This window comes from Bos taurus, chromosome 7 (genome assembly GCF_002263795.3).
Source record: "Bos taurus isolate L1 Dominette 01449 registration number 42190680 breed Hereford chromosome 7, ARS-UCD2.0, whole genome shotgun sequence".
Taxonomy (NCBI): domain Eukaryota; kingdom Metazoa; phylum Chordata; class Mammalia; order Artiodactyla; family Bovidae; genus Bos; species Bos taurus.
Genome location: NC_037334.1, coordinates 55,619,632 through 55,637,656, shown reverse-complemented (window position 1 = coordinate 55,637,656; position 18,025 = coordinate 55,619,632). Strand labels below are relative to the sequence as shown.

At 40.6% G+C, this 18,025-nt stretch overlaps 1 protein-coding gene across 2 annotated transcripts in view; it reads right to left on the bottom strand.

The window, feature by feature from the left end:
* Positions 1-2,975: 2,975 nt before the first annotated feature.
* KCTD16 (potassium channel tetramerization domain containing 16) overlaps positions 2,976-18,025 on the bottom strand; it is a 323,986-nt gene continuing 308,936 nt past the window's right edge. Inside the window, exon 3 of one of the 2 annotated variants that reach the window (XM_005209535.5) lies at positions 2,976-15,729. In XM_005209535.5, the coding sequence (XP_005209592.1) occupies positions 15,275-15,729 (455 nt within the window). In that variant the 3' untranslated portion in view covers positions 2,976-15,274. The remainder of the gene's footprint in view (positions 15,730-18,025) is intronic. The other variant, NM_001276369.1, reaches the window with a different exon arrangement.

The window sequence follows — 18,025 nt, the reverse complement described above, 5'->3', positions numbered from 1 at the left end:
GGAAAATAGTACATAGAAGTGTTTCCTCCAGGTTCCTCGTTTATTGCTTAGATGAGGAAACTGAGGCCTGGAGAGAAGTGTGGGAGTGGGAGTAAGGGTGCAAAATAAGAGGTGCTGTGCTTTATTCAAAATGCTTGTTCTCTGTATCAGGCATCCAAAGGGCAAACAGAATAGAATGCAGAGACGCAGAAGTGGAGAGGCCAGGAGAGATGGAGAGGAGAAAAGCTTTATATGTGTGAAGGATGCACGTGGTTTGTGATTTTCTGTTTCGGAGGCAGCAGATTGAATTGTTTTACATCCCAGGGATTTCATAGTCTGGGACAACAGATTTGAGCCCAGATCTAGCCACAGAGAAACCCTTCTCAATGTTTCTTCTTAAGCATGTAGGGTGTTTCGTTTCTTGGTACCCTACTGGGGGGAGTGTATACAGTTAGGAGGAAGGGGAACACAAGCTGAAGCTGGAGTTTTCATGCCCAGACTTTCTTCCCCGTGCTTTCATGACATGCTTACTGAGACTAAGTAACATGGGGAGCTCTCTGGGATTCTGAGCATTGCCCCTCCTGAGCCCTTGCTGCTGACACATAGTTATTTGTGAGCCTTGCAAGGTGAGCCTGGCTTATTTGAAGCTGATGGTATTCTGCCTGGCTGGGGGCTATTACCAGCCTCCCTACTGGGATAAACACCTGTTGTGATTTGTCTCAGTGGCTGCTGCCATTGGGGCTGAGATTGACGTGGCTCTGAGTGTTTTGCAGGCCTGGGATGGAACGCTGCTTTTGGGTTGAAATTAGAGGGGAGGAGGGCTATTGTCTGAGAAGGTGATGTTTTTCCTTGCTTCACTGCCCTCATTCCAAAAGCTATGATCCTTCTGATCAAGTCCTGCTCAACTCAATTTTTCAGATGGACAAGCTTTTGGATAGCAGCTGTATGCCTTCACTGACTCTTCATAACTTCAGTGTTGAGATGGATGAAGTCTCCTACAGACTCCGCAAGTCTCCCCAGAGAGCCCAAGAGGGTGTCTTTCTCATAATCCACCATCACTATGCTCCGACTGGGCACCCCGGCACACCTTCCTTTCCACCTGGGCTCCAAACTCGGCAGAGAGAGCAGACCCATGTACTCACAGCCCTCACCGTGCACTCACAAAGGCTCCTGGCAGTGTTCTCCAGGCCCTTGATCTTCAGAGAAAACTCACCTGCTGTCTGGGGCAGGGCAGTGGTGATAAACCCTTGGCTGTCTCTCGTCCATCACAGCTGCAGCCGGATTTCCCTCGTGATGTGGCTCCTTCACTGTCCACATGTCTCCAGAACTGGGGCAGCCTCTATCCTTGTGACTGCCCTGATGAAGCCTGGGTTCTATGGAAGCAGTGTTAGGGGCTGTGGGGGTCAGCGACTTCACAATTTCTCAACATAGGGGTCTTCTCGCCAAGTTTTCTGGAGGAAAGCCCCCAGCTTTCCACTAAAGAATTCGTAGGAGGAGAACTCCCTGGCAGTCAAGTGGTTAGGACTCTGCACTTCTACTGAAAGGGGCATGGGCGGGTTCAATCCCGGTAGGGGAACTAAGATCCTGCATGCTGCACGCTGTAGCCAAAAATTAAATAAATAAATAAAACCCTTAAAAAACCAATTCATAGGAAAACTCCCCTCCAAGCCATCCCATCATTTTGGTCCATTTAAATTCTTAACCCAGTAGTAGGTGGAGGGATGGCCCAGCCCAGCATCTGTGTCATGGCAGGGACCATCTCTAAGTAAAGCTTTGGAATGCCCAGGCAGGACGAGTGTCTGTCCCTGCGCCATCTAAGGAAGGACGCCTGGTTGCTGTGTCCCTGCTTTTCCTGCTTGGCCTTCAGTATCTCATGTGGCCCTTTACTTGGGGTCTGCACTGGAAGGATGAGAATTAAGAAGGGTTTTTCAGACCAATGCCATCACTATTGTCAGTCATTTAGCTAAGAGTGATTTAGGTGCAAGTATCCTAGCCTGGGTCCATTGATGGAGTTTAGACCTAGGATCATCTCACCTACAGCTTATCCCTCCCCCTGTCTGGGTCTCAGTTTTCTCCCCAAGGAGGGACTGGGCTAAATTAGCTTTTCAAAAAATATGGACTCATATTTTCGGAAGCATCCTCAGTGAGAGAAGTCTAGGAAATTCTGGGTTAAATAAAGTTTGAAACTCCCTTTACTGTCTAACTCCCAGGGCTTCAATTTTCAATAAAAAGCATTTAAAAATTAAAAAGAGAGGTATGTAAAAAGTTATATTTCCCAAACTGTATATCATCCAACTCCCTTTGTTTTTTTGGCACATATCATGGGACAAGTGTTCTGCTGAATATACTTCACAGCAGCAGAAGGCTAAATTGTTTCCCAAGCCCTGCACCCAATCTGTAGAGTTCCCTTTTTCTCCCTGTATAATTTTCCCTCTTGATTAGAAAACATACTGAATGTTTAGCTCTATAGGCAATGCCATAAAGGCTAAACAGGAACAAAAAAGAAAGAAATATATTCAGATTGTTAAATCCAAGCTCCTCTTTGAGATCTGTATTTTAGATAGCAGTAATGAGAATGAATAGGGATTTATTAAGCATCTATTTAATGTACTAGATACTGTGCTAAAATGCTTTGATTGGATTATCTAATTTAATTCTCACAGGAACCTTATGAGATGTCTATCATTTTTACTCCCTATTTTCAGATGAGGAAATGGTGGTTCAAAGAGGCTTGATAAATAGCATAAGGCCACCCAATTACGAAGAGGCAGTGGCAAGGCCTCAACTTACTGCAGTCTCTTTCTAAGAATTGTAAATAACCAACTTATTAAGTCTCCTTATTTTGTACCCCAAGCCAGCAAGCTGCCACAACAAACCAGAAATAAACTAATTGCAATGGTAATTACCTTCCATCTAAAATTCTTGAGTTAGTGTGAAATAATGTTGAATCATCAGTCTCTCATGTATACTGAAAACAGATATCTCTAACAACTAAATGTTACCAAATGATTTATTATGATTGGTGCTAAATTACAATGTATATGAAATGGAGTCATTTATGCAAACACATAAAAAATAGTTACCTATTTCTGTAATTATATTCACACAAGAATCTGAAATATAGTTTCTGGTCTGCCTTGTAAAATATATCCACAGAATGACTTTTGTAGTTTTCACCACACAATGTTACAATACTGATACTGCACCTGTATCATTTACCATACTATAAGAACTAAACAGAATATGAAAGCAGTTAATAGCAAATTAAACTTTTTATATCCATCAATGATTCCAAAGAAAATAGTTTGTTTCCATTGGCAGTGAGAATAGATGGTAGTAATTAGCATTGTAGATATTGCATACATAAATATGTATGTATATATTTATATGTTGCTCAGGGCCATTGTTCCATCACAGGCAGTTACCTTTTGGGTGGAGCAACGATTGCCAAAATGATGTGCAATTCCATTGGGACAACTAGTAGTGCTATCTTTTACCATGTTTCTCTTGCAAAACAAATAGGTAAGAAAGAAATACAGCAGGCTGAAATCTAGTGTTACATACCAAGGTAGAAACAGTTACTGAGTTATTAATCACAGTAGTTTATGTATATTTGCTATTCACAGACCGCAGACATTTTGCTGGATAACCGAGCTGCTGGGAATTGACGACATGAAAACATGCATTCATGTGAGTCCATAATTAATGATGTTTATACTGTAATAAGCACATTCATTTTAACACCATTCAGTAAACAGATTCCTTTAAAGTCTGAGCTAAATCTGCTACCACAATTACACACAAAAATAACCTGTAAACAATTTGACATTATACTTATGTACAAGTGAACTGCATTGGAAAGGAGAAGAGGTAATTTCAGTGGGTGTCACTTGGTATACATCAATGTGCAACAAACTAACCCAACTCATCAAGCACTTGAATGAGGTCAGGAAAAAGTAACATGAGCAAGGCCCCAGTAGATGACCACTCAGGATTAGTTCCAGCAAAATTCAGACTCCTCTATCTATGGTGACATTGTCTTACAAGCACCCAAGATGGATGTCAGAGGAGCTTAATAATCCCTGGCAAACTGTACTCGGAGATACCCAGCTATCCTAATCAACAGTCTTTATAAATGTTGAGAGTGGTCCTGATACTATTGAAACATGTCGATTTAATTTGGACAAATGATATGTTTGTTAGGTTCTATCCAGTGCTCTGTTAGTCCTGAAAGACAGGGGGAACAGGAAATCAACTGAGATCATTAGTTCAATTCCTTCAGTCAACACAAAGATTCTTGATTTTACAGACTAAGTTCCTATCAGAGAAAGAAGCAAGATGCCATTGTTTATCTAAGTGGTGACCCACTTACAACATATCCCATTAACAGCTTTCAACAGGACTCTGAAATGGGGCTCCCCTAAGTTTCTGTTTCTGGGTTTTAAGTAGGATACCAATCCAGTAATTAGCGAATCCATTTTCTTACATCAGAAACAGGGTAATGAGGGGTTTTTGGCACCCCCACTTTTCCACCCCTCATGTTTTACAGAATAAAAAAAAATTAATCTATTCTTTTCTAAACTAAGCAGAATATTCTAAGCAAAATTCTCTTGATTCAACAATCTCCTTTAGAATAAAAATGAATGAAAGGAAAATGATAGGAGAACTTGGAGCCAAGGTTGATGTTAAACCTCCTCCTCTGCTCTAAAATTTGGGGGGGAAACAACCATTACTTCTTCAAGTGTCCTTAAACCTAATTAAGACATGTAATTGCTACAAGATTGATTTTCTTTCTGGTGCTTTTAAGACCACATCTTCAGGGATCCTCTGGGGGAAAAATAAATGAATGACCATACTCGATAGCTTTGCAAATGTTTCTGACTGTATGAGCAAGCCTGACAGGTCCCTGGGAGGAGGATTCTGTACTTGGACCATCAGCTGAGGCCTGGGCTGGGAGCCAGGCTGAGTTTCTAAAGGTATGGTCTTGTGTGCATACAAACTGATCCCAAGGAGCACCAGGGACGCTCTTTGCATAGGTCGGCTTAAAACACTTTTCATATTCTCCAAAATATGCAAAGCACATGGCAGTGAATGAAAACGCAACTTACTGTATCCTTAAAAGAGCTCAAATTTCAGTCATTTGGTTGTATGCATGTACCATGCCAAAACAAATAAATAACATTTTATTTCATTTAACTTTATGTTGTTCTTTATTTGAGCAACTATTTTGGTATCTGTATAATCAGGCTGAAAGGGTTACTTGTAGAAGTCTAGAAAAATGTTTGGTTATTATTACAATGTGCCCTTGAGCTTTAGTATATATTTACAATATGCATATTATAAATTATTTACTATAGTTTTTAAAAAAATTAAACAGATAATTAACTTTACCTATAAATATATAATGCCACAGAGGCCCTCCATGAATGATGAAAGAAAAATCAATAAGATAGTAAATTAACCAATAGATAGGTAGGTGAGGAACCATTGGCATGATAACCATTGGATTTGTTCCATCATAGACCCACATTTTCTTATTTGTTTCTTCCTAAACATCATCATGTTCATTTGGTGGGTTGTATGTGTGCTATTGTTTAATGAACAAGTCTGAAAACACATAGGTTGAAATTCCAAAAATGGTTCAAATAAGAAAGCCAGTTTTTCCAAGTTTGACTTTTCCATAAATATACTTTTGTTTGGTTTTGCATCCATAAATGTTAAACCTAGGTATTCTAATCATATTTTCTATACCATAGATATATACATATACTCATAGTGGAAAAGAATTTTGAAAATTAGAAGTATTTTAGACTCTCTAGGAAATCAAAAATAAATTATCAGTCTTTCAAACTCAAAATTCCAAACAGTTTCAAACTAAGATTTGTTTATGTGTATATATAAATGTATAGATATATATATATACATTTAGATAGATGTACACACATATATACATATATACACAAAATTTATACATAAACACACATACGCAACATACAAGTACACACACACTCCTCAACACACGTACACAGTCATATATTTCAGTGCAGTTTCTTTTCTCTAGCTGCCTCTTTTTTCCAACTCAGAACAATAATGATAAGATGCTAGGGGCAGTCAAATCATATTTGGATTTCTGACCTGCCATGAATAAAAACTGAGACTGTTTAAAAAGCCCAAAGGTAAAAATGGCATACACATGCATGTACACACACGCACTCATATGCAGACAGTCATTTTATCTCTCCTGAAACTTGCTCTGATCTCCTGAAAACAGCACAGCCAGCAGCGTGGGTGCCAACCTCCTGACGTGGAAGCTATCTGACTCCTGTGGGTGTGATGGGGCTCAGTACTCACTAGATACTTATTCTAAAACAAAGCCCTTGATAGCATTTTTACCATCAGGTACAGTCTGTGGTACCCCTCTCCCCAGACTTGCTTCTCCTTGATCTCCTAGGGACTTGCATGTCTAGTGGAACTTAAAACACAAAATAGCTGACAACCTGCAGAAAAAATGTCAGGCTAGAATCATCCTGGCTACCTTTTGCTTAGACCAGAAGAAGCTATACAAAGGTGAAATCCAGAACAGAGAAGAGTTCATATCAGAGGTGGTTGCGAGCCTTCAGAGTCTAATAAACCTAGATGAGAATCTGTCTCCGCATTGTCAAGCTATGCGCCACTCTATCTTTCCAAGTCTCAATGACCTCACCTGTAAAAAGAGGACAGTAACAACATCTGCTTCTTTAAGTTATTCTAGGATTAAAGAAGATAAGGCATAGAGAACACCTAGTACAGTTTCTGGTGCATACTAACAAATTTATAGTCTACATTATTCATAACTTAATATTTAAACCATAAATCTCAAATGTTGATCAGAGCTACATACAGAAATAATGTTAGTCCAGGATTTGAACTTGATCCGAATTCAAGTTCTGTATCCCAAGTCCACTCCCTAGTAGATTACAATGCTCCTTGTGGTGACCAGAACATGGTATGCATTAAACAAATACAAGTGAGTGAATGCACGAATAAATGAATGTCTGACTTCAGTCCTCTGGTCTTCGGTTTCCCTTGCATAAAATGGAGGTAGAATGACTGGACCTTTATTCAGTCACTGGGGTGTGAGCTTGATAAATTAAAAGAAAAATGTCAAATGACTTAAGATACAAACCTGTTTTGTGCTCTCACATAGTCAGTAAATACAAATGGAAAAATAAGATTCAGTAGCCAGGACCTGTGCTTAGACTTGTCGTTTCTCTGAAAACAAGAGCATGGGGGCCATCTGTGTGAGTCTGATGATCATATTTTCTAAGATATAAATATCATCTTTAGTGAAGATATTCAACCCAAAGTACACAGTGAGCAGTTAAAAGATGATAAAACTGTTGGCCTGTTCTAAGCACTCTTGCCCTGACTTTCGTTTCACTTCTGAGACCACCTTGCTGTATATTGTTGATCAGCTTGGAAAACATTCTTAATAGGGTCACATGAACTGAATATGCTCCCAAAGTGCTTCACAACAAACACATTTACCTGTTCTAAGGTTGATAACTTCACTGAGGTATCATTTTTCTGAGGCAGAGAAAGACTTAAATAGAAGACAGATTTAGACCCTAGACCTGTCTCATCACTACTGGAACCCTGGGAAAAAAATGACATATTTCTATTCAAATCTCAGTATTCACTTCTGTGTAAAAGGATAATAAATAGAGCCTATACAGATTACAAATGGTACAAATTATTATTGTTCATTTTATCTTATTTCTTGATCCAGAAGTCTTTCTCTACATGGTTTAAAATGGCTTGGAAAATTGGAGCCAACCCGTACTCAGGGTTTCTCAGCCTCAGCACTACTGACATATTGACATTGCTGCTGCTGCTGCTAAGTCGTTTCAGTCATATCCAACTCTGTGCGACCCCATAGACAGCAGCCCACCAGGCTCCCCTGTCCCTGGGATTCTCCAGGCAAGAACGCTAGAGTGGGTTGCCATTTCCGTCTCCAATGCATGAAGGTGAAAAGTGAAAGTGAAGTCACTCAGTCCTGTCCGACTCTGAGCGACCCCATGGACTGCAGCCTAGGGGCTCCTCCGTCCATGGGATTTTGCAGGCAAGAGTACTGGAGTGGGGTGCCGTCACCTTCTCAGGACATATTGACATTAGGGTTAGATAATTCTTTGTTGTAGGGGTTGTTCTGTACATTGTGGGATGTTTAGCAGCATCCCTGGTTTTTACTCATTGGGTGCTAGTAGCACCTCTCAAGCGAGGACAATCAAAAAAGTCCTCAGGCACTACCCAAAGTCCCCTAGAGTGCAAAATCACCCCTGGGTGAGAGTCACTGCCTTAAATGCACATAGCCCACACAAATCAGAAGCTTTCCTGAAAATGTTCCTGTCTCTCACGCACAAATTAAACCCCTGACCACTGGCTGCAGTTGAGAAAAACTACTAGTGATCAATGTGAATTCCATGCATATTTCAGCTGTCAAGGCTTTTTCTTTCCTCCCTCGTGGCTCAGATGATAAAGAATCCACCTGCCATGCAGGAGATGTGGGTTTGATCCCTGGGTTGGGAAGATCCCCTGGAGAAGGAAATGGCAACCCACTCCAGTGTTCTTGCCTAGAGAATTCCAATGACAGAAGAACCTGGTGTGCTGCAGTCTGTGGGATCGCAAAGTGTTGAACATGACTGAGCAATTAATACTTAAGTTGAGTATGATGCCTCTAGTGACTATATAAATGAAAACCAGTTTTGATTTTCATCCAGAAATCTGTAATGTTTGAATTTTGTATCAGGAGACCAGCTTTACTCAACCTTCTCAAGTACTCATACCCACAGTAAAGACAAACAACTGGGCTGAATTAAAAGCTGTTAAACTTTGTGACCAGAGACTTGAATAGCATTGAATATTCCTGCACTTGAATAGCGTTACCGTGGTCACTAGTCACCAACCCAACACTGAAGTAAAAGTTGTACACGTGTATACCTACACACACACACGCACACACACACACTGACACAATTATAAAGCCGTTCTCCTCCACTACTTAGTTATGCATCAATCCTCTTTCATTTGTGATGGATGAAGCCAACATCAGCAGTGAGAGTCTGAAGTTATGTTGATTTTTATTGTGCAAACGCAGGTAAATTAGCTAAAGGTCAATTCTAAGAATAAACTGACAAGATGGAAGAGGTCGCTGGAGAGAGGAGACTTACTAAATCCTCCACTTGGCAGTTAAGTGCTTTTAAAAGGCTGATTAACAGGAAAATCACCTCCTCCTTCCTCCAGGACAAACCCCTTGATAGTCATTGGACTGGGACACATTTTTCTTAAGCCTTTTAAAAGTAAATTCCCTAAATAAAGCAAAGAAGATAGTCTAGGAACTAAAAATTCTTTACTCAATAAACAATACAACTTTTTCACAAACAAGAAGAGAACATTGTTTAAAGTTTAGGAAGCTGAGGAATAAAGAGATCCATTGGGAAATAAAGGAGGGAAAGAAAACTAAATCCAATTTAAGATTTAAAAAAAAATTCTTGGCCAAAATAATTCATGGTTCAAGTGTATTAGGTTCACTGACCATTCTTCACTTTTCTTTGATAGTAGTTTTTACTTAAATATTAATTAATGATTATGACAAGCATGAATTTAAGTCATTTATTCTCTATTTATTGTAGTGGGGCGGGGGGGAATTTGGTACCTCTCCAGTTACTCTGTTATATGGATAGGATCAACTGGATCCCTGAAAACCTCCAAATTTGTTTTTTTTCTTCTGAATAATTATAGTACAGCCATCTCTCCTAGTCGGAGTTGACTGAAAAATTTGAGAACTTCGTATCATTACAAATGAAATTTTTCAATCCACTCCTTATTTCTTTTTTAAAATGTGTTCTTCTTTATGGATTTTGCTTTACATTTTTGGTTAATGTTGAGGTTCAGGGTCATCAGCTCTCTGAGGGTTTCTTAATATTGCTAGAATCAAATTGGACAAAGTAAGCAGTATAATGACTCAGGATTTTCTTCATGATATACGGCTAAATTCACTCAGCATTCCATACTCATTTTGGTGGTCTGTATGTGCAGTTATTGGAACCCCTTTTGGGACCACACACTCCATTAAATTATGGATCACTCTGAGGTTCCTCTGATGCAAACTATAAATGGGCCTAGAGATGAACAACTCTCTTTGCAAAAGGGCATTATCTTTTTTCCTTGTTGGGTATCATTAGGACACATCTCAGTCAGAGATATGCTCCCATCTACCCAGTCACACCACTACAGTGATGCAGGTTTTCAGTTTGGAGTCAAAAAGGTACAAACATCAAACATACACAAAATGGAGAGGAGGTCATGAGTGACAAACAGATGAAAGGGCAAACCAACTATGGAAATCTGCCCGGCCCTAGTCCTAGGACGTTCTTCTTTGGGTTCGTTTTGTTTTGTGTTTTTTTTTTCCCCTCAAGATAATGAATTATGCATGCTCTGACTCATCTGTTGTGAAAAGTGAGAGGGAATGCCACTAGGAAGTAAGAGTAATGGTGACCTCTGCATAGTCCCTAAACACCAGAGTTTCTCAAAGGAAGGTCCACAGACCATCCCATAGAAACCATTAAGGATGAAAACCCCCAAATGCAGGTTCCTTGGCCCCTTTGACGTTTCTGGATTAGACTGTCCGGGATTAGGGTCAGGGATCTGCATTTTTACAAGCGCTACAAATGACTTTCCGCATGCTGAGTACTGAAAACACCGCCAACACTTCTGCAATGGAGGTCACTGAGGGATGAATCTCCATTCCAGTGTATATGGCAAGATGAGAAAAACATTTCAAAGTAGCTTTGTGCTTGCATCACAAAGCTGTGATTATTAAAGCTTAACACTCTTTTTCTTTCAGCAGGGGTGGAGAGCAATAACCATTTCATCTAAAATCAGAATGATGAAGGCAATATAAATCAAACCCATTTCAGCAGGTTTCATTTGGTCTAATTTCTCTGCAGATATTAATCATTGTACAGTCCTGTACAAATGACATCTAACTCCATTTTAACTCAGAATACGGAATGCTCACTCTAATGCTGTGTCTTGTGTATTATTTTGACAATATAAAAGAAAATAAATAAATTGGGTCATCAAGATTGCAAGATGCCAACAATACCAAGACATTAAGAGAGAAACGACCCATGCTGACCCTATAACCCAGCATGCAAGTTGGCAAAAACATTTATCTGTCATGGTCATGGGGGAAAATAACTCTCATCATTTTTCCTCCGAAAATTGCTATGTCACGTGTAGGTTGACAAAGGATTCTTCCTAAAAGTATGTAGAGTCTTAACTCTAGGAAAGATAATCCAGATGACCAAGACTAATCAAGTCCTGCTGCATGATAGAAAGTGCCAGAAAATACCAGCGTTTAAGTGCTCTGGGTTAAACCACTATGATAAATACAAAGTTGAAAAGTTGAAATTGTAACAGAGAAAAATATATGAGAATCAAAGTTTGTCTCCCATTTTGGGAGTTGGTGTCAAGTAGTTTTATAAAACACCATGTATGCCTTTTCTCTGTCTCACTTTAGCCTGTTTTGCTAGGTACCAACAAAGCAATAAGCAGAAAGGAATCTAACCCTAAGAAGCAAAGTTAATCCCGAAGCTCAAGCAATGGCAACTAAGAGGACCCAGAGTGAACAGTACACATTTGTGCTGTGGATAAAGGTGTCTGTGAATCAAGCAAGCAAGGTGCCCATGAATCAAGCAAGACCAATGAAAAAACATGAACAATTCCTTGTTGGCTCCCCTTTTATACATGTGCCCCTGCCTCACATGAATCAGCTGGGAGTAGACATATTATAGCTATGGAGGAATAAAGAACAAAGGGAACACTAACGATTTGTGCATTGTTCCCCTTTTATTGTAATTCACCATGCATGCATTTCCAGGAAGATAACTGTGCCTACAAACACAAAGGATAATATCACTGCATATTTTGGAAGCCACTTTGTTGTTTTACGGCCACATCTCAACGCAATTTTTTTCTTAGCAGAGGGAGAGAGAACTCACTACCACCATGATCCAACAGTTTTATTTTCCTGTCTTCCCCCTTTCATGCTGAACACAGATCACTCCCTTTTTGATAGTGGGTCAGAGGACTTTATAAATATAGTTCTGACTTCAGAAGACCCACATACCATAGAGAATGACCTCCACAGACTCACTGGATTTTAACATGGCAGAATTTTCCAAGGTCTCTGTGCATATGATTCCTCATTCATTTGACCCATTTGATGCTTCTAGTCTCTTCAAATCAGCCTTTGTCCTCACCAGTATTCGAGAAGCAAACCCTACATATTGTTCTGTCCAGAAATGAACTAAAATTTCTTGAAACTATTTTAAGTTTGAGGAAATGAATATGATACATGGTGCAGGGCCACAATAGCATTTAGTCTTCTAGTTCACTTACCCAGAATTTATTTCCAGTGTTGCAGGCCACATAGCCCTCACTTCAATTCCACTTAAAATAAGACTGAAGATGTGCATGGACCTGGTGCCTCTGCAGAGACTTTTACTGACCAGGTTTACAAATCTGCCTGCAATGCAGGAGACCCGGGTTCAGTCCCTGGGTTGGGAAGATCCCCGGGAGAAAGGAATGGTCACTGACTCCAGTATTCTTGCCTGGAAAATTCCATGGACAAAGGAGCCTGGAAGGCTACAGTCCATGGGGTCACAAAGAGTTAGATATGACTAAATGACTAACTTTCACTGTTATTTCCATACCAACAACCACACAAATGAACACTCTGTTGCTGTTTCAGCTATATGAACCATTTGGTTTGAGCTGACCCCGATTTAAAATATTATTATTACTTTAAACAGACTTGCCACCACTGTTTATTTTTTTCCCCCCGCCCTGGGGGTATAAAGACAGCCTAAACAGAAAAAAAAAGACAGGTCAAAGAAAAGAGAAATGCCATGAACATTTTCTTTACAATGTTTCATTTCCTATTTAAAGTACGTTTGTACTAGGATTAATGAGTGGATGGCCATCTTACTAGTTCTCCAATTCTTACTAGTGTGTTTTCTATCTTGCAGCCATTACAATCAAGTCTGAAATTTAAGAAAGTTGGGACTCTGGCCATTTTATTTAGACCCCCAACTCTTTGACGGAACTTCCAGTAGGACCATAAGAATCATTTGGGCAAAGTGAGTTTGGGGATATTTTCACCAAATTCAACTTCTTGACCCATTAAGTTCTATGATCCTTTGCAGAATCTTCTATTGCCAATACGACCAATATGAAATGGTATAAAGAAACATTGAAAACAGTAAAGACATACTGGTAGGCTGTACAAAGCTATGTTGTAGTTAAGATCAAATGTCTGCTGATATACTAATGTATGAAAAAACAGCACTTAAATTCATAAATATAATTGTCTTACAACATAACTCCCAAAATGATCTTTCTTTTTTCACTTTAGCAAAATTGTTAAGTCCATTTGAACCATCAGGACAAGAACACATTGGCTGAGTCTGTTGCCCAGGTGTGAAGGTAAGAATTAACAAAAATTCAGAAAGCTATCCATATGTTAATGGGGACTAATAACAAGTATCAAGACATACCTCTTACATAATAATGTGCATCAATGAAAGATTTCAAAAAGAAGCAATGGGTCACTATGTCTCCCTCCCATAGACATCATCCAGTTGCCTTTATTACCTGTGGTACATAATACACATACCCACACACACAAAATTAAAAAAAAGAAATTAGTTCTTGGCACACAATTAAGGATGGAAAAAAAATATTTTTTCAGTTCCCACTGAAATGCTTGAGGAATGCTGAAAGTCAAATCTTGCCCTTTAATCTTCATTTACCACAAATCAATGAAAAAACTATGAGTACATTAATAGAATACAGAGTCACATGGATGGATGGCTATTAACGGTTTCTTTTTGGTTGTGTCCATACAGGTCAAGGATGTAAACAAGAAAGACCGTTTAGAAAGCCCAACTCTTAATTTCGGAGCTTCAGTTATCTAGTTGGGTTGTTCAAAGACATCAGAGAAGTGAGAGCCAAATTCTAGTATGGACACAGCCAAATCCCAGATGCCAAAGGCAAACAAAACTGGCTACAGGAAGTAACAGTGAAGCACTGTAGTTTTAAAAAGTTATGAGAAATGATTAGGGCATGCGTGAAATACAATTTCCCCTGAAAACAAAAGGCTGGACCCTTATTCAAGTACTGTGTGTTGTTCTTACTGCCACAACTACACAGGGTGCAGAGGACTTAACGTGGAGCACGTGGAAAGGTCACACCATTAAAACACGGGCAGAAACATCGAGAGGAGGAAGGTAATTCAGCTCAGGGTAGAGAAGGCTGAATTGGGGTCATTTTGCAGTCATTTTTGTGGATACAGATGTTTGGGTTTTTTAAAATACAAAGAAAGTGTGACTAGCTCTTCTCACCTTCTCCTAGTGCTGAGAAAGAGCAGTGCAGTAAAAGGGAGCCTGAGGGTGTTCATTTCCAAATAAGGAAGACAATTTGCTGATGATGGGGGTTATTAGATGTAAGGAAATGTTGCCAAGAGAGGCTCAGAAATCTTCCCAGAAGGGTTTTAAGAAAAGAGCAGAGGCTCCTGTGGCTGAAGGACGCTAAGAGGGCGCTGGCGGGGGCAGGAGCAACCCCTCAGGACGCCCGGGCCCTGGGCTCACGTGCTGTGTGTGTGTATACATACTAGGTTGTGCTTCTGTTGCACAAATACTCATGCATACGGAGTCAATATAAACTGGCACATAATCAATTTGAGTGAAAAGTCATAAAAATCTGCCACTTTCCCCCCATTACCCCATAAACAAAAGGAAAAAGGAAAATTTAAAAATCCAAACCTATAGCACTGGGCTAGATCGCTACCATAATTCTCATTCAAAGGAGGGAGGTAGAAGAGGAGAGGAAAAACCCAGTTTGGGATAAATGATTCCCAAGGCCTCTCAGCTATTCTTATGTAGCTGGCTCTCATTTATAGATAAGATACTCAGCACACAGGACCAAGTTAACAAACAAACAAAGAACCAAAAAAAAAAAAAGAGAAAGAGAGAATTTCTTATACTTCCACATCTGGAAAGAAATCTACCCTGTGGATTGACATGTTAAGGTGAACTAGGTAATCAGGCAGTAGTAGATCAATGGGCTATTGTGTTCTAACAAATGTGTATTGTTAGTTGTTGTTTTCTCTTTTCAAATATGGATTTCTCTCAGGTTGATTTCAAAACGGTGACACGCTCTGTTTCTTCTCCCACCCCCACCCCCTCACCCACCCCTATAGATGATACTTCCGTAAAAGTTCAGATTGCCAAGGGTGTTTTCTCTCTGGGAACCTATCTGGAATTTTGATCTTTAGGAAATCCTGGATACATTTCTCCAGCTCTTCCTCAATTGACAGCTTTTCCTTAACAGCTTTTTTTTTGCTACTCATGTTCGACTCCCTGGAGCCGGAAGTCAGAGTCCGGAGCAGGTCACTTTTCCGTCGCATCTCTGACTGCTGGATCAGCTGGACGGGCCCCTTCTTGATGGGACGGTCCAGAGTCTGGATGTTGGTCTGGCGTGTCACGGGCCCACAGATGACTGTCTCCTGGGGAGAGCTGGCCTCAGACTGGCTGTCGCAGCTGGAGGTGGAGAGGTCGTTGCAGGAGGTGCCACTCTCTCCTTCCTTGTCACCCTTGCCGTTCTTGCAGCAGCAATCACAGTGCGAAGATGACCACCTGGAAGGCTCACCTGCAAAGAAGCACAGGACCCAAGGAGTGAATGCCAGGCAGCTCAGCTTGGAGTAGCAGCACTGCATATCAACACACACACAAGCATCCACAACCATGTCTTTAGAAGAAACAGGATGGCACACAGGATGGGTTGCAACAGGAGTACCCAGCAGCCAAGTTCACTGAGGGAAGGAAATTAATAAGGGTGAGCTGCATAAGAGGAAATACATCTAATGCATCAGTCCATGGAGTCGATAGTTACTCAGCTACACAGTGTCATCACTAACTTTGTTACCTTGGCAGACCATTTAATTCTCAAAGCTTCAGTTTCCTCATCTGTGAGAGGAGGATAATAATTTGCCTACTTTCAAGAGTTGAGGGTGGAATTAGATAAGGCAAGTGAAATTCTCCAGGAGATAGTGAAGGACAGGAAAGCCTGGCATGCAGCAGTTCACGGGGTTGCAAACAGCTGGACCTGATTGAGTGACTGAACAACAAACAACTAAAATGAAATTCTTAATGCAATGTGTGGCACACAATAAGCACTCAGTAAATGCTAAGTGACTTTACTGTGGCTGATGTTAAGCCCTAATCCTATGCCCCATGTTATTGCAGTCAGGTAAACAGGGAGATTCTAGACGAGTGGAATGGCAGCTACCAGTCAGGGAGGGCTTACTTTGTACAAACCCACATGTAAGTTCTTCGCACCCATTAACATACTAGACCCTCATGACAATTCTAAGACATCAGTATCTCCATCCCCAGTTTCCATGTAAAGAAGCTAAAGACTTTAGAATTTTAGAAAGTTGCTGTAGGACTTCCCCAGTGGTCCAGTGGTTAAGTACCTGCCTGCCAATGCAAGGGACACGGGTTCAACCCCTACTCTAAGAAGATTCCACATGTGGTGGGGTAACTAAGCCACGTGTCACAACTACTGAAGCCCATGCCCCCTACAGCCTGTGCTCTGCAACCAGAGGAGCCACTGCAGTGAGAAGCCCACAAGCCATAACTAGAGAGTAGCCCCTGCTCTTGGCAACTAGAAGAAGCCCTTGCACAGCAGCAAGGACCTAGCTGCAGCTCCCCAAAAAGGAATTGCCATAGTTTGTACAAAGCTGTACAATTTGTAAATGGCAGACTGGGATTTGAAAACAGGCCTCCCAAATACTATAACTAATCTGTCCGTAAAATTCATGCTTCTCTTTCAAAACAATTTTCAAAGTATCACTTCTCTCTGAAGTCTTTGTTCACCTTTCCTCAGAAATAGTTGCCAATTTTTCCTCTGAGTTATGATCTTCCCTTGTAAGTGCCTCTATTATTACACATGTCACATTTTGTTATAGTTCTTTTCTATCTTAGGCATCTCAGCTATTATACCAGGAGCACCCTGAGGTAGACGCAATGAAGAGTTCATTGTTGTCATCCCAGAAAAGGCTCAAGTAAGAGTGTAGAAATTCAACAATTCAATAATTACTAGTATTCTAAGCTATGGTTTTTCCTGTGGTCATGTATGGATGTGAAAGTTGGACTGTGAAGACAGCTGAGCGCCGAAGAATTGATGCTTTTGAACTGTGGTGTTGGAGAAGACTCTTGAGAGTCCCTTGGACTGCAAGGAGATCCAACCAGTCCATTCTAAAGGAGATCAGCCCTGGGTGTTCTTTGGAAGGAATGATGCTAAAGCTGAAACTCCAGTATTTGGCCACCTCATGCAAAGAGTTGACTCATTGGAAAAGACCCTGATGCTGGGAAGGATTGGGGGCAGGAGAAAAAGGGGACGACAGGGGATGAGATGGCTGGATGGCATCACCGACTCCATGGACGTGAGTTTGAGTGAGCTCTGGGAGATGGTGATGGACAGGGAGGCCTGGCGTGCTGCAATTCATGGGGTTGCAAAGAGTTGGACACGACTGAGCGACTGAACTGAACGGAATAATAATTCTAAAATACCTTGATCCAGCCATACCTGAAACTAGGCCTTTCAATGAGGTTTCACTTATATGATCCACTACATTATATTTAAGCCAGTGCGAATTCCTCTCTCCCTGTTTCCCTGAATCTTGATTCACAGGAGTACATTCAGCTATTTGGAGCAGAGCCATTTTTCAGATACTCAGTTAGTGGCTCCCTAAACTAGGAAATCCAGAGTCACTGCGCAAAGCAATTTCCTGAGTATAAGTCACTGCTCCAAGCCTTCCACTCTCTACATAGCCACAGTCTTCTTGGAGTCATAAACCTAATACTGTTTACTGATCAGATGTTATGCACTGGGCACTTCATATAGTTCATTGCACTAAGGCCGTGAAAAAATTAAAGGGAAA